This window comes from Somniosus microcephalus, chromosome 30 (assembly GCF_052327205.1).
Source record: "Somniosus microcephalus isolate GS21.2 chromosome 30, FLI_Smic_1.0, whole genome shotgun sequence".
Taxonomy (NCBI): domain Eukaryota; kingdom Metazoa; phylum Chordata; class Chondrichthyes; order Squaliformes; family Somniosidae; genus Somniosus; species Somniosus microcephalus.
The window spans coordinates 7,775,075-7,793,847 of NC_141016.1; the positions used below are offsets into that span (position 1 = coordinate 7,775,075).

General features: G+C 49.9%; 1 protein-coding gene across 1 annotated transcript; it reads right to left on the minus strand.

Moving 5' to 3' along the window:
• Positions 1-11,640: 11,640 nt before the first annotated feature.
• Positions 11,641-17,882, minus strand: pcna (proliferating cell nuclear antigen). The gene is made up of 6 exons (XM_085970956.1): positions 17,532-17,882; positions 15,991-16,088; positions 14,923-14,990; positions 14,629-14,823; positions 13,268-13,391; positions 11,641-11,979 (listed from the first exon to the last, which is right to left on the minus strand). The coding sequence occupies exons 1-6, from the start codon at positions 17,750-17,752 to the stop codon at positions 11,900-11,902; spliced, it is 786 nt and encodes a 261-aa protein (XP_085827082.1). The 5' UTR covers positions 17,753-17,882; the 3' UTR covers positions 11,641-11,899.
• Between the last annotated feature and the right edge of the window lie 891 nt (positions 17,883-18,773).

The following is an 18,773-nucleotide window of genomic DNA, read 5'->3' on the forward strand; positions in this document are numbered from 1 at the left end:
AGGTGCCACCGCCTAGCCGTCCGCTTGAGACAGCCCAACAACGGCCACAAGGCGCAGCGAGCTCCCTGGGCTATCACCTCTTGCTGTCACCCTGCAAGGGCACTCGGGAAGTATTTGAACCCAGAAGGCATTAAAAAGCGTTTTGAAAGACCATTAAATCCTATGTCAAAAAGAAAATACTGCAGATGTTGGAAATCTGAAATAAAAACAGAAAATGCTGGGGACACTCAGCAGGCCAGGCAGCGTCTGTGAAGAGAGAAACAGAGTTAACGTTTCAGGTCGATGACCTTTCGTCAGAACTGGAAAAAAGCAGGAAAAGGAACAGATTTTAAAGCAAGTTTAGGGGCTGGGAAATGGGGGAGGGGATGAAAGAACAAAGGGGAAGGTCTGTGATAGGATAGAAGGCAGGAGAGATTAAGAGACATTAAGAGGTATTCAAGGCGAGAGGAGATGGTAATGGGACAGGTTAAGAAACAAAAGATGGCTCGAGATGAAGTGTGAATTGCGCTGGCAGAATGAAGGACAGCTGCCATGTGGGGGAGAAGAAAACACAAACAAAAAGTGTGGATAAAAAATATAAATCTGATAGGGGCCGAGGTTATGATCTGAAATTGTTGAACTCTATGTTGAGTCCAGAAGGCTGTAAAGTGCCTAATCGAAAGATGAGGTGCTGTTCCTCGAGCTTACACTGAGCTTCCGTGGAACAATGCAGGAGGCCGAGGACGGTGAGGTCCGAGTGGGAATGGGGCGGTGAATTAAAGTGACAGGTCACCGGGAGCTCGGGGTCACCCTTACGGACTGAACGGAGGTGTTCCGCAAAGCGGTCACCCAATCTGCGTTTGGTCTCCCCAGTGTAGAGGAGACCGCATCGTGAGCAGCGAATACAGTATATTAGATTGCGAGAAGTACAAGTAAATCACTGTTTCACCTGGAAGGGGTGTTTGGGGCCCTGGACAGTGGGAAGGGAGGAGGTATAAGGGCAGGTGTTGCATCTCCTGCGCTTGCACGGGAAGGTGCCGGGCGAAGGGGAAGGGGTGCTATGTGTTGACTTTCCCCTCCGTTTAGGGCACATTGAAGTGAGATGGGCAGCTGTGAGGCACACGGAAGGTCCCTGAGGGTGGGCATGACTGCGAGGTGGGTGTGGCTGTGATTGCAGGGCAATGGGGAAAGAGCAGGGGGGAGCGGGACTAATTGGAGAGCTCTTTCAAAGAGCCGGTACAGGCACGATGGGCCGAATGGCCTCCTCCTGTGCTGTATGATTCGATGATTGGCAGTCACACGCTGCTACAATCTATCCTTGGAGATGTAGAGGCTGAAGGCCGTTTTAAGTCACTGCCTGGAAAGGTTAGTGAAGTTTCAGACGGAGACATGCGACAATTGTACTTGCAACTCTTCAGGCAACAATGCAGCTGATGTGGCTCCCTCTGCTGGCTTGCTGGAAAATTGCACCGCATTTAGCGCTGGCTCAGACTGATCGGAAAGACCCCCAGATTGGGACTGCAGATCGTGACGTCGCTATTCCCGATCAGAATAGAGATGATTCAGTAATTCTCCCGTCAGTCACTGCTGTAAATGACTGGGGTTGATGTGACGCACACAGTTTGTATGATGTCAGAAATGGGGATGTTCGCTGATGACTGCACAGCGTTCGCCTCCGTCGCCTCCATTCCAGATCCAAGGTCGTCCCATCCTCTGTCGTCGAATTACAGTATGCAGACGAGGCTTGCGTCTGCGCTCACTCGGAGGTCGAACTCCAAACCACACGTCAACACCTTCACCGAAGTGTACGAGAGCATGGGCCTTACACTAAACATCCATAAGACAAAGGTCCTCTACCAACCTGCCCCCGCCACACAGTACTGCCCCCCGATTATCAAAATCCACAACAAGGCCTTGGACAACGTGGGCCACTTTCCATACCTCGGGAGCCTACTGTCAACAAGGGCAGACGTCGACGACGAAGTCCAGCACTGCCTTCAGTGTGCCAGTGCAGCCTTCGGTCGCCTGAGGAAGAGAGTGTTTGAAGACCAGGACCTCAAACCCGGCACTAAGCTCATGGTCTACAGAGCAGCAGTGATACCCGCCCTGCTGTATGCCTCAGAGACATGGACCATGTACAGCAGGCACCTCAAAGCACTGGAGAGGTACCACCATCGCTGCCTCCGCAAGATCCTGCAAATCCATTGGCAGGATAGGCGCACCAACGTCAGTGTTCTTGCTCAGGCCAACATCCCCAGCATCGAAGCTCTGACCACGCTCAATCAGCTCCGATGGACGGGTCACATTGTCCGCATGCCCGATACGAGACTCCCAAAACAAGCGCTCTACTCGGAGCTCCGGCACGGCAAGAGAGCCCCAGGTGGGCAGAGGAAATGCTTCAAGGACACCCTCAAAGCCTCCTTGAAAAAGTGCAACATCCTCATCGACGCCTGGGAATCCCTGGCCCAAGACCGCACAAAGTGGAGGAGAAGCATCCGGGAAGGTGCCGAACACCTCGAGTCTCTTCGCCGGGAGCAAGCAGAAGCCAAGCGCAAACAGTGGAAGGAGCGCACGTCAACCCAAGCACCCCACCCACCCGCCCCTTCAACCACCGTCTGCCCCACCTGTGACAGAGACTGTAGGTCCCGCATTGGGCTCATCAGTCACCAGAGAACTCATTTTTAGTGTGGAAGCAAGTCATCCTCGGTTCCGAGGGACTGGCTAAGAAGAGAAGAAGAAGTTCAGCACCATTCACAACTCCTCAGATAATGATGCAGTCCATGCCCGTATGAAACAAGACCTGGACGACTTTCAGGCTTGGGCTGATAAGTGGCAGGTAACATTCGCGCCACACAATGACTATCTCCAACAAGCGAGAGTCTGGGTTTGACAGTCACCTCGACAGCCGAGCATCGGCGGCCGATTTAAACAGAACCCAGGTCGCTCCTGTCCTCACAGGAGATCTGCCCGCGCGTCGCAGCAAGGGCGGGGGGGGGTTTGGGGGTGGGCTCACTGGATAGCAAGCGGGGGCAAGGAGGATCCCGTGCAAGTCTCCCGGCTCGAACCTGAAGCCAATGGCAGTGGGCCCAAGTACTGGGTGGGGTCGGCCCACTCACTGAAGGACAGGGCTGCAAACCCTGGTGTGTAGGGTTGAGGTGATGGGCTCTCACACAGCGAGTTGTGATGGTCTGGAATGCACTGCCTGCAAGGGTGGTGGAAGCAGATTCAATAAAAAAAAGACTTGCATTTCTATAGCGCCTTTCACGACCTTCGGACATCCCAAAGCGCTTTACAGCCAATGAAATACTTTTGAAGTGCAGTAATAACTTTCTACAGGGATTTGGATAAATGCTTGAAGAACTATGGGGAAAGAGCAGGGGGGAGTGGGACTAATTGGAGAGCCAGCACAGGCACGATGGGCCGAATGGCCTCCTTCTGTGCTGTATCATTCTATGACTTCTTACATTTGTCCACCCCAGCCCAACTCCGGCATCTCCACACCATGATAGGAGTCATCAGGGTCTATTTATTATCATTTACACCATCTACTCAAGAGTTTGAATCTGCCATTCCAAAAGGCAATGATTCTCAAGTAGGGCATGAGGCAGAGATGAAGGTGAATGTGCACAAACCACCACGGCAAGAGATATTGGGGGCTGGGACAGTGAGAAATCTTCCGACTAGAGTGGAATTTCAGCCGACACATTTGTGTCAGTTTATATTGTGCGTCACACACTGACGCTTTGCGGAGACTATCTGCAGCGGGACATTCCCTTTTGGGGCTTTCAATCGGACACTCTTCCCACTATCAAGCCCGTGAGATAAGGAGTATCGGAGATTGCAGCTTGGGCTGGCCTTACATGGAGGGGGCCAGTCCATTGAGGCCTGACACACAGAGGCCTTCGGGGGGGGGGTTGACTCAACACACCAGTTCTCATTGGCTGGGGACTGTTGCCACACACCATGCGGGTCTGTACAAGGACAACACTGTAGACCTACACAGAATGTACAGCACAGAAACAGGCCACTTGGCCCAACTGGTCTATGCCAGTGTTTCTGCTCCACATGAACCTCCTCCCACCCTATTTTATCTAAACCCTATTTTTTTTTTAGTCATTCACTGGATGTGGGCATCGCTGGCAAGGCCAGCATTTATTGCCCATCCCTAGTTGCCCTTTGAGAAGGTGGTGGTGAGCCGCCTTCTTGAACCGCTGCAGTCCGTGTGGTGAAGGTGCTCCCACAGTGATGTTAGGGAGGGAGTTCCAGGATTTTGACCCAGCGACGATGAAGGATCGGCCGATATACTTCTAAGTCAGGATGGTGGGTGACTTGGAGGGGAACTTGGAGGTGGTGGTGTTCCCATGCGCCTGCTGCCCTTGTCCTTCTAGGTGGAAGAGGTCGCGGGTTTGGGAGGTGCTGCCGAAGAAGCCTTGGTGAGTTGCTGCAGTGCATCTTGTAGATGGTGCACACTGCAGCCACGGTATGCCGGTGGTGGAGGGAGTGAATGTTTAAGGTGGTGGACGGGGTGCCAATCAAGCGGGCTGCTTTGTCCTGGATGGTGTCGAGCTTCTTGAGTGTTGTTGGAGCTGCACTCATCCAGGCAAGTGGAGAGTATTTCATCACACTCCTTACTTGTGCCTTGTAGATGATGGAAAGGCTTTGGGGAGTCAGGAGGTGAGACACTCACTGCAGAATACCCAGCCTCTGACCCGCTCTTGTTGCCACAGTATTTATGTGGCTGGTCAATGGTGACCCCCAGGATGTTGATGGTGGCGGATTCAGTGATGGTAATGCCGTTGAATGTCAAGGGGTGGTAGTTAGGCTCTCACTTGTTATCTTATCAACACATCCCCCTTCATGTGTTTATTTAGCTTTCCCTTAAATGCAACCAAGACCACCAAATACAGATGAACTGGTCAGGCATAATTTTTGTTGTAAAAAGCCTTGTATTTATACAACAACAACTTGTATTTATATAGCGCCTTTAACGTAGTAAAACGTCCCGAGGCACTGCACAGGAGTATTTTAAGACAAAAAATTTGACACCAATCCACATAAGGAGAAATTAGGGCAGGTGACCAAAAGCTTGGTCAAAGAGGTAGGTTTTAAGGAGCGTCTTAAAGGAGGAGAGAGAGGTAGCGAGGCGGAGAGGTTTAGGCAGGGAATTCCAGAGCTTAGGGCCTAGGCAACAGAAGGCACGGTCATCAAAGGTTGAGCGATTATAATCAGGGATGCTCTAGTGGGCAGATTTAGAGGAGCGCAGATATCTCGTTGGGGGTTGTGGGGCTGGAGGAGATTACAGAGATAGGGAGGGGCGAGGCCGTGGAGGGATTTGAAAACAAGGATGAGAATTTTGAAATCGAGGCGCTGCTTAACCGGGAGCCAATGTAGGTCAACGAGCACAGGGGTGATGGGCGAACGGGACTTGGTGCGAGTTAGGACACGGGCAGCCGAGTTTTGGATGACCTCAAGTTTACGTAGGGTGGAATGTGGGAGGCCAGCCAGGAGTGCATTGGAATAGTCAAGTCTAGAGGTAACAAAGGCATGGATGAGGGTTTCAGCAGCGGATGAGCTGAGGCAAGGGCGGAGATGGGCGATGTTACGGAGGTGGAAGTAGGTGGTCTTTGTTATGCTGCGGCTATGTGGCCGGAAGCTCATTTCAGGGTCAAATATGACACCAGGGTTGCGAACAGTGTGGTTCAGCCTCAGACAGCTGTTAGGGAGAGGGATGGAGTCAGTGGCTCGGGAACGGAGTTTGTGGCGGGAACCGAAAACAGTGGCTTCGGTCTTCCCAATATTTAATTGGAGAAAATTTCTGCTCACCCAGAACTGGAGCAGTCTGACAATTTAGAGACCGTGGAGGGGTCGAGAGAAGTGGTGGTGAGGTAGAGCTGGGTGTCGTCAGCGTACACGTGGAAACTGACGCTGTGTTTTCGGATGATGTCGCCAAGGGGCAGCATGTAGATGAGAAATAGGAGGGGGCCAAAGATAGATCCTTGGGGGACACCAGAGGTGCGAGAGTGGGAAGAGAAGCCATTGCAGGTGATTCTCTGGCTACGATTAGAGAGATAAGAATGGAACCAGGCGAGTGCAGTCACACCCAGCTGGACGACGGTGGAGAGGGGTTGGAGAAGGATGGAGTGGTCAACCATGTCAAAGGCTGCAGACAAGTCAAGAAGGACGAGGAGGGATAGTTTACCTTTGTCACAAAGGATGTCACTTGTGACTTTGATGAGAGCCGTTTCGGTACTGTGGCAGGGGTGGAAACCTGATTGGAGGGATTCAAACATGGAATTATACAGTGCCTTTCACCTGAGGATGTCGCAAAGTGCTTTACCGCCAGTGACAATACAGTGAGGCCTCTGCTGTAAAAATGCCAAGTCTCGCTTTCCATCCAACATTACTATTCATTGAAAAGAAAAAAACAGCAGCACGCTATCAACCCTGATAGTTTGACCGTGCGTAAGAAGGGGTTTGAAACAATTCTGCAATGTTTCGTTAGAATGTTGACCTGGAGCTGGGAGCATTCCCAGTACAGGCGGAAGATTGTCCGAGTTCATTTTCATACCTTCCGGTAGCTTGCTGGTTGGCGGTGAGCCGCCTTCTTGAACCGCTGCAGTCCGTGTGGTGAAGGTACTCCCACAGTGCTGTTAGGGAGGGAGTTCCAGGATTTTTGACCCAGCCACGAATAAAGCACAGGCAATATATTTCCACCTCGGGACGGTGTGAGACTTGGGACGGAAACTAGGAGGTGGCGGGATCCCTACAACATTGCTGCTCCCGTCCTTCCTGAAGGCAGAGGTCACAGGGGAGGGGAGGGGACTCGCTTTCTAAATTAAGCAATGTTTTCCAAACTTCCTGTTCAAGGTCTTTGTTGCACGATTGGATGGAATCCAAATCGAACTCCATTCTGCCTTGTGAACAAGCAGAGTTATGAAGTGGATCCTGCTGCTTCTGGTGGCTCAGTGTGTGAGTGCGCGCCGGGGCCGATTGTGTCCCAAAGCCAGTTTCAATCTGTGGTCGGTGCCGATCGGCTGGTCTCGGCCAATGGGGTCGCAGCTGGCCTCAGTACTCCTGCAAGGAGTAAAAAGTTTGCATTTTATCACTGCCTTGTGCCCACTTCGTGAGAAGTGCCCCCAAGTGGACATTGGGTGAAAGTGGGATGAGGCGAATCAGAATTAGAATCGTAGAATTAATACTGCACAGGAGGAGGCCAGTCGGCCCATCGTACCTGTGCCAGCTCTTTGAAAGAGCTCTCCAATTAGTCCCACTCCCCCCGGCTCTTTCCCCAGAGCCCTGTACATTTTTTCCCTTCAAGTATTTATCCAATTCTCTTTTGAAAGTTACTATTGAATCTGCGATTTACTCTTACCAAAACCATTCATGATTTTGAACACCTCTATCAAATCTCCTCTGCTCCAAGGAGAACAACCCCAACTGCTCCAGCCTCTCCACGTAACTGAAGACCCTCATCCCTGGAGCCATTCTGTAAATCTCCTCTGCACCCTCTCCAAGCACTTGACACCCTTCCTAAAGTGCGGTGCCCAGCATTGGGCACAATACTCCGGCTGAGGCCAAGCCAGTGTATTATGAAGCTGCCCTAGTTGAATAGCCAGCTCGCTGACACTGTCAAAGGTCACGTATACAGGTGAGCTACTGAAGGGCTGTCAGCAGCTGTGCAACTGGAGCCCAGTGTGTATTTACCTCCTTCGGGAAAGGAGGGAAATTGTGAAAAGACTTGCATTTATATAGCACCTTTCACGGCCACCAGACGTCTCAAAGCGCTTTACAGCCAATGAAGTACTTTTTTTGAAGTGTAGTCACTGTTGCAATGTGGGAAACGCGGCAGCCAATTTGCGCACAGCAAGCTCCCACTAGCAGCAATGTGATAATGGCCGGATAATCTGTACCAGGCTCGTTTCTGCTTTTGATGACAAAGCAAACACGAGAAGTAGATTAAATCAGTGATTATGTACAAAGAGAGTGAGCCAAAACAATCCGGTGTCAGAAGCCCAGCCTTGCAGCTGGTTTATGATGCTGAACTGTGTTGATTCATTCTCGACGCAGTTCACACATTCCAGGATAAGCAGAGTTATCATCTGCTGCCATCATGTGGCCAGAAAATGTATTGCTATAAAACTTAATCTGCTGGGTGAGTTGGTGAATCTCTGTAATGGGCCAATATTTACACCACCGAATCAGGCCATTCAGCCCAACGGGTCCATGTCGGTGTATATGCTCGACACGAGCCTCCTCCCACCCTAATTCATCTCACCCCATCAACACATCCTTCTATTCCTTTCTCCCTCGTGTGTTTATCCAGCTTCCCCTTAAATGCATCTGTACTATTCACCTTAACCACTCCCTGTGGTAGCGAGTTCCACATTCTCTGGGTAAAGAGGTTTCTCCTGAATTCCCCATTGGATTTATTAGTAATATATCTTGGATTTATTCGCCTTAGTTCTGGTCTCGTCTCACCTAACAGCACTGTGGGAGTACCTTCACCTCACGGACTGCAGCGGTTCAAGAAGGCGGCTCACCACCACTTTCTCAAGGGCGATTAGGGATGGGCAATAAACGCCGGCCTTGCCAGCGACGCCCACATCCCGTGAATGAATTTTAAAAAAAGAAGTGGATTGTTTTGCCGAGGTCTTTACTCTCTTCAGATTTCCAGCGTCCGCAGTATTTTGCTTTGGAACAAAAAAAACCCCATTGTCTAAATTCCCATCACAAAGTCCGTCCCCTCGCCGCCAATTCCGCCGCCCCCCCCCCCCCCCCAGCCACTGCCACAGGCTGGCCTCCCGTCCTCAGCACTCCGCAAACATCAGCGGGCGCGAAGCTCAGACCCCCTCCGTATCCCATCCCACACCAAGGCCTGCCCACCCACATCCCCTTTGACCCACCGTCTCCCAGAAACTCAGATCCAGCATGCTCATCCTCATGCCTTCATTTTTACTCCAGCTCTACAACCCCTGGAACTCTGTTCCCTTGACTCTGGCCTCTTGCGCGTCCCTCACTGCCTTCGCCCCACCATTGGCGGCCACGTCTTCAGCCACCTCTGGAATTCCCTCCCCGAACCCACCCTTTAAGAACCTCCAAACCTTTGGTCTCCTAATATCTCCATCTTTTTGTCTTGTGAAGTTACTTGGATTATTTTCCATATAAATACACTTAAAAAAAATTCATTCTTGGGATGTGGGCATCGCTGGGCAAGGCCGACATTTATTGCCCATCCCTAATTGCCCTGGAGGTGAGCCGCCTTCTTGAACCGCTGCAGTCCGTGTGGTGCTGTTACAGAGGGAGTTCCAGGATTTTGACCCAGATGACAGAACGGCAATGTATGTCTCGGTCGGGATGGTGTGCGACTTGTAGGTGCTTCACCAGGGTGTTGATGATGGCTCACTTTTCGAAGGTAACGTGAAGGGGAGATGGTTTGGCACTGTCTTGTTGCGGATGACCATTGCCTGGTACTTATCAGCCCAAATGTGGGTGCTGTTCAGATCTGGCTGCATGCGGGCAGGGATTGCTTTAGTTGAGGAGTTGCAAATGAAACTGAACGCTGCAATCAGCGAACAGCCCAACTTCTGACTTTATGATGGAGGGAAGGTCATTGATGAAGCAGGTGGGCCGAGGACACTGCCCTGAGGAACTCCTGCAGCGCTGTCCTGGGGCAGATGATTGCCCTCCAATCTGTTAATTAGCAACTCCAAACCGTGTGCTTAAAATGCCTGCGGGGGCCTGACAATTGGAACCTGGAATCATAGCTTCCTAACTGCATGCTTGCAACCATTTGACAATCCATTTAAAAAGCACACGAGCCAGGGCCAATATTACCTTGGGCTGCAACAGAACTGGGTGCTGCATTGGATGAACTCTGGCCCTTCACTTGTGTACAGCTAGTGTTCCCTCCTATGTGGAGTTCTTGTCTTCTCTTCCATTGCATTTGACAGCATTAGACCAAATCATTTAAAAACTGAATCGTGCTGTTGAGAAAGTTTCCCCTTCAGAGAATTTTTTGAGAAGGCAGAGTCTGTTCCTGGGAACATCACCATTTAACAGGCCAGGCTGTGGAGACATTCAGTTTTATAGACATTTTTTTTGTTAGAAACCTTGTTTTACGGCTTAAGATGTTTGCGAGAAATTGGCAGGTTTGGGAAATTTTGACGGGTTCCAGGTAAGATTGTTACGGTTTAATTTGACTCTCAATAAAATGGTCATTGTTCTGCAGTCGGCACTCCTGATTTTCTGATTGCAGCAAGATCACATGAAAGCAACTCAAAGTTTGCGCTGAGGGGCAAGCCGCGTATTACGTGCAGTGACATTCTTATAAAATGTACTGTAGGGCTGCTCATGGCAGGACATGCACTACAGCTTTAAGGACAGGACTGTTGCCGCATGCAATGCGATGGTCTCACATCTGCTGTGAAATTGGAGAAACTGTACCCGGTGCAGCTTTTCACACGAAGTCTGTGGAGGTGGCATGGCTGAGCACCAGCAAGATGTGGTGCCTGTAAACAGATCAAATCTCATGGTCAAAGAAAGATCGCATCAGTAGAAAGTCGTTTTGAGGGTTGGCGATTTCTTTTTTAAATTCGTTATGGGGAATGTGGGTGTCGCTGGCAAGGGCCAGCATTTCTTGCCCACCGCCATCAACAGATGTCTTAAGATTCACAAAGGGATGAGTAGACAGGCACTGGGGCCAGCCACGATCGAGGTAGTCCCAGACAGACTGTAGCAGGAGCTGGGTTGAAGGGCCGGGGGGGGGGGGGGGAAGAGGGGCCGCTTCGGAAACCAAACCCAAAGTTCTTATTCATCACTTCAGAGAATTGGCCAACATACTCACACAAAAATGTACCAGTTCAGATACTCTCAATAGTTGGGGTTTGTCTCATTTTCTGGGCCAAATATGCAGCACAAGGCAAATCACTCACTTGTCATTATCTGACAACAGCTTTTCAGCATAACCTGGTATTTTACCCAGGTCCATCTAGACTTGCTACAATTGTACAGGGTCTTGGTGAGACCACACCTGGAGTACTGGGCACAGTTTTGGTCTCCTTATCTAAGGAAGGATATACTTGCCTTGGAGGCGGTGCAACGAAGGTTCACTAGATTGATTCCTGGGATGAGAGGGTTGTCCTATGAGGAGAGATTGTGCAGAATGGGCCTAGACTCTCTGGAGTTTAGAAGAATGAGAGGTGATCTCATTGAAACATACAAGATTCTGAAGGGGATTGACAGGGTAGATGCTGGGAGGTTGTTTCCCCTGGCTGGAGTGTCTAGAACCAGGGGTCACAGTCTCAGGATAAGGGGTCGGCCATTTAAGAGCGAGATGAGGAAGAATTTATTCACTCAGAGGGTTGTGAATCTTTGGAATTCTCCGCCCCAGAGGGCTGTGGATGCTCAGTCGTTGAGTATATTCAAGACTGAGTTAAGATAGATGTTTGGACTCATGGGGAACCAAGGGATACGGAGATCGGGCAGGAAAGTAGAGATGAGGTCGATGATCAGCCATGATCTTATTGAATGGCGGAGCAGGCTCGAGGGGCCATATGGCCGACTCCCACTCTTACTTCTTATGTAGACCAGAACCTAACACCGCTCCCTCACTACCCCTCCCTCCACTACTGCCCCATCCTCTTTAGAGAAACAGGCCACCAGTACCAGGACACATTTTATTTTCTGCCTTTTCGCTGAACGCTCTGTATAACAAAAACAAAACTGAACGTTGGATAACATATTTACATAAAATATCTACAAAAACCTCAGAAGGGCAGGAACACAAGCATCTGTAAAAGAGGAACACGGAACCGAGTCAAAGTCAGTGACTGCCTTCCACAGAACCTCGAGTTATCTCTACTGATCGCATCTCAACCACGTCTGTCCCATGGTCATAGTCTTCATCGTCCAAGCTCCCGTCTTAAGAAGTCTCCTCATCTTCAATCTTGGGTGCCAAGTAATACTTGACGTGCCCCATGTCGGCAATCTTGTACTCCACCACTAGAAAGTCAAAATCAGGCATTAAGCACCGGTTCCTCAGGACCACAGACCAATACAGTTACTCAAGCCGCTCTCAACGGGTGCTGCTCTAGTTATCTGAAGGCTGGTACAGGAAACTCTTTGGTATCCGGCACCGAGATGGTGCCAGTTGATTAAAAATTCCGGATGACGGAGAGGGTTATCTACCAAGGCTATTTTTAACAAAATTTTTTTTTTAAATCAAGAAATGTGCAGTATACAGTAATTGGCGGATCGGAAGAGACTACCGGCAGCGCGGGAGAGTCGGACTCCTGTTATTGAGGTGTTAAGACTTCCGACAGCGCCAAGAAGCAGAGTAGCGGCAGTTTGGAGAACTACCCCCACTGACTAACTCGGCCACCGCGGGAGACTCGGACTCGGCAACATTGCCGGTTATTGAGGTGTTGTTTTTGGAGTGAGAATTTTGCCGGTTAATGGAGAATTCCGGATATTTAGGTGCCGTTTAAACGAGAGTTTCCTGTACTATGGTGTTGGCCGGCTCGCTGGTAGCTCAGCTCAAGCAGTCGGTTTCCATGCACGAGGCTGGAGAATGCACCGACGGGCTTATTCAACAGCAGGAAGGGTGCGCCACAGCCAAGCCCGATTCAGCCAGGAGCCAACACCCACCTCCCAGCAGGGGTCACCGGGCCGCCATTTGCAGCAACACCCTCCCTTCTTTACCCGCTCAGCCACTGGATGGTCAGAACCAATGGCCCCTCTAGTTTTATTTTGGGGCCGCACCGGCCCCTTTAACAGGCTGCGCGGGACCTCTAGAGCGTTGTGCGGCCACGCAGCTTCAAGGGAACATTGATCGAAACCCCCAAGCTGTGTAATTGGCAGAGACGTCACGGCACTTACTTTGCTCCAAAGGACACACCTCACCTCATTGGACAGCTCCACCAAAGAGCCGGCACCGGCACAACGGGCCGAATGGCCTCCTTTTGCGCTGTATCATTCTAAATGGTACCAAGAGCTCAGGAAGGGAGCTCAAGAACGCATGACAGGGGAGGTTCCTGCGTATCAGCATAGCGGAGGATAGCAAGACCAGTCAGCAACCGGCTCACCACGACAACCAGGATAAATCTTCTTGCCGGGACAGCCTTGAAATAAACCAGCGCAAAGCCACTGCACTGCTGTGGCCGGGAGGGAGTCAAGGCGGCCAGACTAAAAGGCCACATCTTACAAGTAACATTGCTTCAAGACAAACGCTTAATTTGACAAACGTTGCGCACGGGTGGGGGGGCAGAACGTGATTCGCCGGAACACATACCGAGAGGAATGTCTGCAGACATGCTGAGCGTGACTGTCGGGGAGAGAGGGGTGGCTTTGGTGAAGAAGTTCAGGTACCGCAGGGCAAAGGTCAGCTGCACGGGTTCGTTCATCTCGATGGTCACCTGCGAAGGGGAGAAAGTTTATTTTCCCCACAGTTGCTGCACAAAAAAAAGTCCCTCAAAACCCCACCATCACCCACAGCAGTCAGACCCGGATAGTTACAGCCACATACTCCCAGAGGACATCTTGAGCGAGGTGCTCCAATTTAATATAACAACAGAAAATGTTGGAAAAGCTCAGCAGGCCAGGCAACATCCGCGGAGAGAGAAATAGAGTCAATGTTTCAGGTCAAAACCCTTCGTCAGGACCAATCAAGCTCCAATTTAATTGTGGCTCTGGGCTGGGGGCGTCGAGGAATTGGGCTGAAGTTGATGGACCCCCCCCCCCCCACGGTCTGGACAGGGTGGATGTGGAGATGTTTCCTCTTAAAACATAGAAGCTAGGAGTAGGCCATTCGGCCCCTCGAGCCTGCTCCGCCATTCAATGCGATCATGGCTGATCATCCAAATTCAGTACCTTGTCCCTGCCTTCTCCCCAGATCCCTTTAGCCGTAAGAAATATATCTAACTCCTTCTTGAATATATTTAATGAATTGGCCTCTTTGGTAGAGAAGGCAGTAGAGGCCAATTGTGGGATAATCTGGAACTAGGGGGGTCACTGTTTAAAAATAGGGGGGTCGCCCATTTAAGACAGAGATGAGGAGAATTTTTTTTCCCCACAGGAGGGTCGTAAGTCTTTGGAACTCTCTTCCTCAGAGGGCGGTGGAAGCAGAGTCTTTGAATATTTTTAAGGCAGAGGTAGATAGATTCTTGATAAGCAAAGGGGGTGAAAGGTTATCGGGGGTAGGCGGGAATGTGGAGTCATCAGATCTGCCATGATCTTATTGAATGGCGGAGCAGGCTCGAGGGGCCGACTCCTGCTCCTAATTCGTGTGTTTGTATGAATCGACCCATAGCCATGGACGCAAGGGCAGGCAGAGGCCAGGAATGGATCCTCAGACACCACCTCTTGTGGACAAATAGGATTGACCCCCCACTTCCTTCCCAAGTTAAATGCAATTAACAGCCCACACTCAAGGCCTGAGCCTGCCCGAAATAAAAACCATCAACTCTAAAGGATTTCTGGCACAGTATCTGATGCAGTGGTGGGCACTCGATCGACAGACGGGGCCACGGGCGGGATCGATATATGTATCCTGGCACCGAATAGATTTATTAGGTGAATCATCTCGGTGAGCGGTCCGGTCTTGTGATACCCATTTTGCTCCCCAAGACACAGCAAGGAATGGAAGGCACTCACCGCTTCCTCCTCTTTGTCGACATTGCTGGTCTGGGACAGTTTAACGTTGCCCGTTCCCAGCTCTCCGCTAGCCGAGAACTTCACCCCATCTTTGGCGCAGGAAATCACCACGGCATCACCGATCTGGCTCAAGTCTCGACAGATCCGGGCAAATTCTCCAGACGGCATCTTCACCACACAGCTGTACTCCTGCTCCTGCACGGCACCAGGACAGAGCGAGCAATCAGATTGTGTCGGACAAATTAAAAAATTATCAATCTTTAACACTCACTGGATATGTTAATACCGACTTACTGGAATTCCAAGCTGTTCAACATCCAAATCCATCAGCTTCATCTCGTAGTCAGAGACTTTCTCCTGATCTGCAATAAGATAGAGTCAGCTGAACACACCAAAGCTCACTGCCCAGAACGTCAGCAATTTCAGAGTTATTCTATTGACAAAGAAAGGCAGCTCTGCCAAACCTTTAAACCCCCCCTCCCCCCCCTGGAGTATTCCAGGCACCACTTTAGGAAGGAGGTCAAGGCCTTGCAAAGGAGATTTACTGGAATGAGACCAGAGACTGGAGAAATTGGGAGCGTTCTCCTTCGAACAGAGAAGGTTAAGGTGAGATTTAATAGAGGCGTTCAAAACGATGACGGGCTTTGATGGCGTAGATGGGGAGAAACTAGCAGGAAGGTCGGTAACCAGAGGACACAGACTTAAGATAATTGGCAAAAGGAACCAGGGGGAAGATGAGATTTTTTTTTAAACGCAGCGAGTTGTTGTAATAGAAACATAGAAAAATAGGAGCAGGAGTCGGCCATTTGCCCTTCGAGCCTGCTCCGCCATTCAATATGATCAGGGCTGATCCTCTATCTCAATACCATATTCCCACTCTCTCCCCATACCCTGTGATCTGGAATGCGCTCCCTGAAAGGGAGGTGGAAGCAGATTCAATAGTAACTTTCAAAAGGGAATGGGATTAATACTTGAAGAGGAAATACTTGCTATGGGGAAAGAGCGGACTAGTGGGACTGATTGGAGAGTTCTTTCAAATCGTAAGAGCTGGCACAGGCAGGACAGGCCGAGCGACCTCCTGTGCTGTGACCCTAGTCTGTGACGGTGCACAGGATCGGGCAGAGGATTTCTTCCAATCTATTCGGTAGCCGAGACTACAACTTTCTGCATCAACAGAACGCAGTTTTGGCTCGTCAACCGGGTACAGCTCTGGCAAGTTAACCCGAGGAGCTAAACCGAATGTACTCGGCCTTCATACCCGCCGCGCCACGCTGTGACCGGCACAGTCCTGGTTTAACGCGCCGACCTATCCGGAGGAAAGGCACCGACAGTGCCAGGCCAACCTGGGCGCCCGCTACTCACTCTGCGACTCGAAGACCAGTGCCAGCGTGTCTGCATTGTCCTCCGCTCTCAGTGTGATGATGTCCTCGTTGCCGGCGCATTTGAGAATTTTGGACATGCTGCAATGGAAACCAGAATATTAGAAATCATGGCTATTGTTGAACCCAATGTCCTTACGAATTAACTGCGAACCGATTAAGTCCTCTGTTCTGGATAATTAGCAATGCATCAATTAAAAAGATTACCTTGCACCCCTGTCTATACAGGACAGCTCCAAGGGTCATTCTGTACTGGGGTTACCAATCCGTTCTGACGAAAGGTCATCGACCTGAAACATTAACTCTTGTTTCTCTCTCCAGTTGCTGCCTGACCTGCTGAGCATTTCCAGCATTTTCTTACATTTTTTTCAGATTTCCAGCATCCGCAGTATTTTGTTTTCTTAGTGCGGGCAACAGGATCAGGGAAGAAATAATCCATCAGGCAGGGCTACCACTCGTGTAACAGGATGCCCAGGATCTGTACACACCCCATAGTCCAATAGCACGGAGACACTCTGCCAAGGTGCAAGTGCGTAGAATCCTTTAAAGTCTTGCATTCATATAGCGCTGTCCTCGACCACAGAACCTCCCAAAGCGCTTTACAGACAACGAAGTGCTTGTGAAGAGCAGTCACTGTAGGAAACGCGGCAGCCAATCTGCGCACAGCAAGCTCCCACAAGCAGCAATGTGATAATGACCCGATAATCGGTTTTAGATGTCGATTGAGGGATAAACATTGGTGGCCGGGGTGAGGGAACCGGGGGGGATGGCAAGAATCGGGGTTGGCGAGGGGCTGCGCAAGACTCAGTAGAATTAGACCCCAGTGAGAGTTTGCAACTTCAGGAGTGGAGGAATTATGTAACATTTTTGAAAAAGGCACAGAGAGATAAATTAAATAAATGGGGGGGGGGGGGCAGATTTACTTTTACAGATCCACAAAAATTGAGTTCAATTAAAAATAAAAAGTACAACAGAATTAAAGGGATGCAGGTGGTTTAAGATCTTTTGCTGGTCTCTTTTTTTAAATCAAACAAAGAATTGCAACAAGTCTGGGCAGATTCCCGCCAACTCCGGCCTTTGTCCTTTCGCGCGCAAATGACGTCACGGCGGGGCCTGGTGGCGCCTTTTTTTTTGCAAAAAAGTGAAATCCGGAGGGAAACGGGAATCGGTGCAAAGCTGGTCCCCCCCCCACAGAATCCAGCCCCGGTTAAAATAAAGCCATCAAGCCGCTCAATGCACCGCAGAAATTAAGAACCGGCCGCACCCTCGGGTCTATTTCAAATGCGCAACATTAAAAGAATTGCAACATTGAAAAGTTGCAGATCACCAAGGCATGCATTTGACCCCTTATGTTGCATTTATGTTTCGCCCCCCCCCACAAATAAATGCATCGAAATGGACTATTTGCAAAATTTAGAGCTTGAAATAATAATTAGTTTTGGCTTGAAGATTGAATATCTCTCCCTAGTGTTAATTATTTCACACGCGGATTGCAAGTTCCTATTTTTTTGCAAATGCACCCACCTGCTGAGATTCACCCCCATGGCGAGGTTTCTGTCGCAGCGGTAGGTGTCGAAGCCATCGCTCCGCAGGGTGAGTTGCACCAGGGAGACATGCGAGCTGTCCATGGACTGCAGGCTGATGCCGGTCGAGCTGATGTCCCAACACGCCTCGGTGATCAGATCCTTCAGCGCCTCCAACACCTTCTTCAGGATGCTGCCCTGCACCAAGCGAGCCTCAAACATCTCTGCAACTGAATGTTTTCTTGCAAAAAGGGCTGCTTAAAAAAATATTATATAATAATAACAGATTGCAAAGATGTGGAGCGTCTGCACCCAACTGCAGCCAGTCTCACCACCAAATGAGAGGGCCTGAGCCTCGCTCACTTCCTGATATAAGGTTATGCAAATGATCACTGCCATATATGGTAACGGCGCGAACTTATTTCTAGTTTTAAAATAAAAACTCAAAAACTTAGCTTTTGCAACCTTTGTTAAAAGCCTGTGTTTGAATTGCAAGTTGTTCTTGGAGATAATGCAATATATTGTTGGATCACATTGACAGGCTTTGAAATTGACATATGCAAATTTATCTGTCATCCGGGCGCGTAAATAAGTGTTAGATTTTATACATTATTTTCCAATTTATCACATTGTTTTCCGCTGGAATTAACCTCTGTTATTACACAAAAAGTCATTCAACAAAACACACTTTGCAAAATTTTCCATTAGGGCAGAAGTTTCTTTAAAAATGTCGATTGTTTGCAATTTCTCTTATTCGAAAGGATTTTATAAAGACACTTTAAATATAAAATTCTGTTAAATGCATTATTGCCCAGACCCTTGAAACTGATAAAACCAAATGTCTTACTGGAATGATGCTAATTGTCAGGATGCAGCAATTTAATATTCTGGCAACATCAGGTCAATGAGATAATTGTCACATTTATATAAAGTATTTGCAAAAGAAATGATCGATTAGGGATCAGAAAAGAGAAATTGGAGCAGAAATACCAGGGGAAGGCTGAAAACCACTGGGCGCATGCGTGGGAGGACCTGTGTGCAGCCCTCTCCTGTGCCCCCTCGCGGTGGGAGGACCGTTGTGCCGCTCTCCTGCGCCACCCGGGGGTGGGAGGACCGTTATGCAGCGCTCTCCTCTGCCCCCTGGTGGTAGGAGGGCCGTTGTGCAGCCTTCTCCTGTGCCCCCTGGCGGTGGGAGGACCTTTGTGCCACGCTCTCCTGCGCCCCCTGGCGCTGGGAGGACAGT

Coding starts and splice junctions, on each gene's coding strand:
- pcna (XM_085970956.1), bottom strand. CDS start 17,752: ATGTTTGAGGCTCGCTTGGTGCAGGGCAGCATCCTGAAGAAGGTGTTG. Junction 16,089..17,531: donor ATGGGGGTGAATCTCAGCAG/GTGGGTGCATTT, acceptor TTTCCATTGCAG/CATGTCCAAAATTCTCAAAT. Junction 14,824..14,922: donor TTGAACAGCTTGGAATTCCA/GTAAGTCGGTAT, acceptor GGTGCCGTGCAG/GAGCAGGAGTACAGCTGTGT.